At 39.8% G+C, this 4,380-nt stretch overlaps 1 protein-coding gene across 1 annotated transcript; it reads left to right on the top strand.

Moving 5' to 3' along the window:
- The first annotated feature begins 353 nt into the window (after positions 1 to 353).
- On the top strand, positions 354 to 3,682 carry txn2 (thioredoxin 2). Its single transcript, XM_058652528.1, has 3 exons — positions 354 to 661; positions 2,484 to 2,607; positions 2,799 to 3,682. Exons 1-3 carry the CDS (start codon positions 369 to 371, stop codon positions 2,913 to 2,915), a joined length of 534 nt encoding a protein of 177 aa, XP_058508511.1. The 5' UTR covers positions 354 to 368; the 3' UTR covers positions 2,916 to 3,682.
- The last annotated feature ends 698 nt before the right edge of the window (positions 3,683 to 4,380 follow it).

Below are 4,380 nucleotides of genomic sequence, written 5' to 3'. Positions count from 1 at the left end.
ACATTTATATAACATTAGAAAAATGTTTATGTTAATGACCTTTTTTAGCAGGTTCACAAATCCCACTCATGTTGGTGTGAAAGTGGCTTCAGTCTCAGAGCTCTGGCAGCAAATCTAGATCCAATCAGGATCAGCTAGAACTCCAAAAAGAGGAGGCGGTTTTCTCTGCTTGTGAGGTTAGGCCACTGCTTAACAGTAAATAAATGCCTCCCATCATGAAATGTGTTCATGAGGTGATTTAGAGAGGAGGAAGGGGAATGCTGTTGGCAGCAACTGACGAGCCAGAAGACGACGTGACTGAGCAGCTTTAATAAAACATTTTAATCTTACATGTAGAACTTAATTCATCACTAACCTTCTGTTTCCTCATGTCTTCTCTACAGATGGCTCACAGACTGCTAATACGTAGAATTTGGACACTGTCTACAAAAGATATCCGCTGTCTCCCAACGTCCACGGCCACCATGGCTTCTTCTTCTTTTTCCACCTCCCTTCAGTCTGCTCAAAGCCGGGTCTTCTTCCTCTCACCGTCACGCTCTCTGCCTCGCTCCCTTCCTCACACCTTCAGCCGGACAGTCTCCTTCAATGTTCAGGACCATGAAGACTTCACAGAGAGGGTCATCAACAACGAACTGCCTGTGCTAATCGACTTCCATGCGCAGTGAGTTCTCTGATGATTTCAAAACTTCCATCTACTTTTTGAATTTGAAAACAAAGAACATTATGGTACACTGCTCAAAACAAATTAACATTATTTTATTGTCAATTAATTATGCAGTTTTTATCCCTTACATTTTTAAGCTCTATATTTTTTCAAAACACTGAAGGCTATTAATTACTTCACATCCATGTGTCTCCACATTTTTATATAAATGTGGATAATTGGCAAGTTGAGTGCGCTTCTCAAAACCCTCTATATGGCATAAAGTAATGTGAAAGACACAGATCTCTCTGTTTTGGAAATATTAAACAAATATAAATCACACTGATTTTTATCTGTACAGAAGATAAATGTTAAAGACATGCAGGCCTTTGTGAAAAGGCCCATTAAGGGCTAGTTTAAACTTAGTTATTTGAGGTCTTAATCTTTCACCCTGCTTCTATTAATTTTTTTAATCTAAGTTTTTATTATGGTCGTCTTTGTCTCCAAACGGTTCTGTGGGAGGAGTTGGGTTCTAGGCTAGCCAACTTTAGTCCAAAAGATACTATGACGTCAGCTTGAACAGTTAATGTTGGACTGTAGTTCAGGTTTTCATCCTCTGACCTTGGAAAAAGCCCTTCTTGAACAGCTGTCTTGTCTCTTTAAATGGCGGCATGTGTTGCATACAGTGTGAGTGTGTATGTCTCGCTGTTAAAAATACTAACACATGTACACATGGGAACCGCCATGTGAGGTACAGCAACAGGATATCCTGTGTCTTACAATAGGATTATCATCTCCATAGGGTCTTGATTTTCTTTTTACTGCAAGTACTATTTCAAGTGCATTCTGATGTCAGGTTTATCTCACTTGATATGTGGATCTATTTTTACTTTTTTGGACTGAGATAAGTTTTTTTAAACCACTATCTTTGAGGAACTGAGTGGAATAATTTCACAGGTTTCTGAAAAATGACCAACACAGCAGCATTTAAAAGGTTAAAACTGTCGAGCTCAAAGGTCAAGACTGTTTCAGCCACTCAACCAGTTTTACAGCTGCCATCCTAAACTGTGTTTACCTCTGTGTAAAACTTCTGCTGTTCACTATTTTAAAGGTGTGAGAAGTAGTAAATTACGTCTGGTTCTTTATAATCTGTTATATTGTTTTATTATAGGCTTTTTATACGCTTTTTGACAGGATATGTTTGACTCGTCAGAGTGAGAAAGGGAAACTTTCACTTTACCCACACTCACTCAATAATGCCATTACGTGCAGAAATAATGAAGTGATTAGTTTAAAAGGATAATAGCAAACACCTGATGGCTGCTGCTCCAAAACCGGTTATAACTCGTGTGTCATCAGGACATTAGCATGAGGCACGTACTGTACATACAACAACACTAATAGTCAAGTAAAATGTATTGAAAGAATGAACATGACAACAGCAGCAACATAAGGTAAGACACTGTACATACATTTTATAGTAAAAGGTAGCAGCTGCTTTCAGGCTCAAGACTACATTTAAAGGTCCAGTGGATAACATTTTAGAGATGTGTATTGGCATAAATTGACTCTATTTCTACAATTAATTTATTGTTATAAAATAAAGAAAAGTTGCTGGTGGGCTGGTTTTCATTTCCTTAGTGTAATCCTGTTAATACAGGATGTAATCTATGTAAGGCTCTTGCTTTACATAATATGCCACCATGTTACTAAAATAGTTTTATGCAAAATTATTGTCATACTGGTCAAACTGAATACTGTGATGTTTTGAAGAATAAATGCTTTGACCGTGGCTGTGTGTGTGTGTGTGTGTGTGTGTGTGTGTGTGTTTTTTTTTTAGGTGGTGTGGTCCCTGTAAGATCCTTGGACCAAGGTTGGAGAAAGCTGTTGCAAAACAGAAAGGCCGCGTTGCCATGGCAAAAGTTGACATAGACGATCACACAGACTTGGCTATCGAGTATGGGGTGAGAGTCAAAGTGCTTTTGTTGTATGATTTCGTTATGTAAACCTTAAGGTTAATACGCAGCACCTATTGTTAGATGCCATTAATTATTTCTTTCAGGATGCTTCATTTCACTGAACTCACATACGCAACCTATTGATAGATTAATCTCTACTAACTATTTATTTAAACTATGATTTCGTCCATCCCCAGGTATCTGCCGTCCCGACTGTCATCGCCATGCGGGGAGGTGATGTCGTCGACCATTTTGTGGGGATCAAAGATGATGACGAGCTGGACTCATTTGTCAGCAAAGTCATTGGACAATGAAAACAATGGTTTTCCAACCCTGCTACTCACCACCACACTGGTGCGTTTTTTTGTATGAATCTAGCATACAAAAGCCGCCATCTTGAGCCTGTTTAGCAACCTCTAACAATAATTAAATCCTTGCCACAATCCCAGTTGGCAGACTTTCAAATGCTCACACCCATCCCTAGACACACTGCTTCAGCTGTGCATCACTTCTTTGTCTCCGTGTCTCTTGTGTTTCCTTTGTCTAGTGCTGGGTGTGTGCCGCCATTAACCTCTCAGTTCACGCTGTGCTCCCTTTTGGAGCAGCCCCGTTTCTCTTCAGTAATGTGACAGCTCCATTCGGAGCTGCCGTGCTGTTGTGTGACAGTTTGCTGTAAAAGTCTGTAGAATGGAAGAAAACCAATGCTGTAACACACTAGCTACTATAAGACATGGGTGATAAATGTTTATAGTTTTAATGGGAATTTAACTTAAAACCCAAATGTATTCATTGAGGTTTGGGACAGTGTTACCTGTACTTGCTGCTTTTATCCACAAGAGGGTGGCATTTCTTAACCATTGCAAGGCCACAAATGGTAATTTTACACCTCCATTATGCCTGATAATGTGAGAAAGGAAGATGTCTTTATGTATGTATGTATGTATGTGTGTCTGTGTGAGAGAGAGAAAGATAGAGAGCATGTGTATCTTTGGGTCCTGACCGTGAACCTCAAGTCAAGCAGGAATGAGTTTGATTTAGTCTTATTACTGAACAAGTGATGTAATAAAGGAGTTAAATGTCATGTTGTGTTTGTGGGGTTTTTTTTTGTTTGTGGCTGAAAAAGAGATCCCAAATTGCTTGTTGCAATATTTCTGTGAAATCCATGTACTTTCCCAGTCTCAGCTGTTTTGACAGCACTAGAAGCAGGCACATGGGATTTGGGGGAAGAGGTCAGCTCTCAGTTATTCCTCATTTTATTATGTGGCTGTTATATGTTCCCCAAATCTACGCCTTGTATCTGAACATGTGGCTATTACTCATGTTGTCACAACCCTCTCATCAGTGTGACGGAGAGGCTTCCACACCACCCTCCACTTACTGCCTCTCTCTCCAAGTCACCTCCCTTCTGTCGTCCCCTTAAATCAACAGTGACAGCCATCTTGTCTTTCATCAACTGTACGTCTTCTTGACTCTCATACCTGACTAATCACACTCTGCCAAACCACGTTGAGATGTTTTTCACATCAATATGAAGTAGTAGGACAGACGCAGGTTGCCTGTTCACGCAGTAATACAAGTACAAATGTTTAGGGTAAAAGCATAGAATTCACAGTCAAATACACAAGGAATAAAATATACATGTACAGATGGACTTTAGTGTGACACGCACTGTTTGAGCCTGGTGATGGTGAGACATAAAAGACATGCCACGGTTCAATGTTCACACGTTTGGTATTAAACCAGTTTCTTATGTGGCAGAAGGAGTGGTTGTTGATTCAG

The sequence above is a fragment of the Solea solea genome, chromosome 16 (assembly GCF_958295425.1).
Source record: "Solea solea chromosome 16, fSolSol10.1, whole genome shotgun sequence".
Lineage (NCBI taxonomy): Eukaryota > Metazoa > Chordata > Actinopteri > Pleuronectiformes > Soleidae > Solea > Solea solea.
The sequence above is the reverse complement of the archived record's forward strand: the minus strand, read 5'-3'. Positions and strand labels throughout refer to the sequence as shown.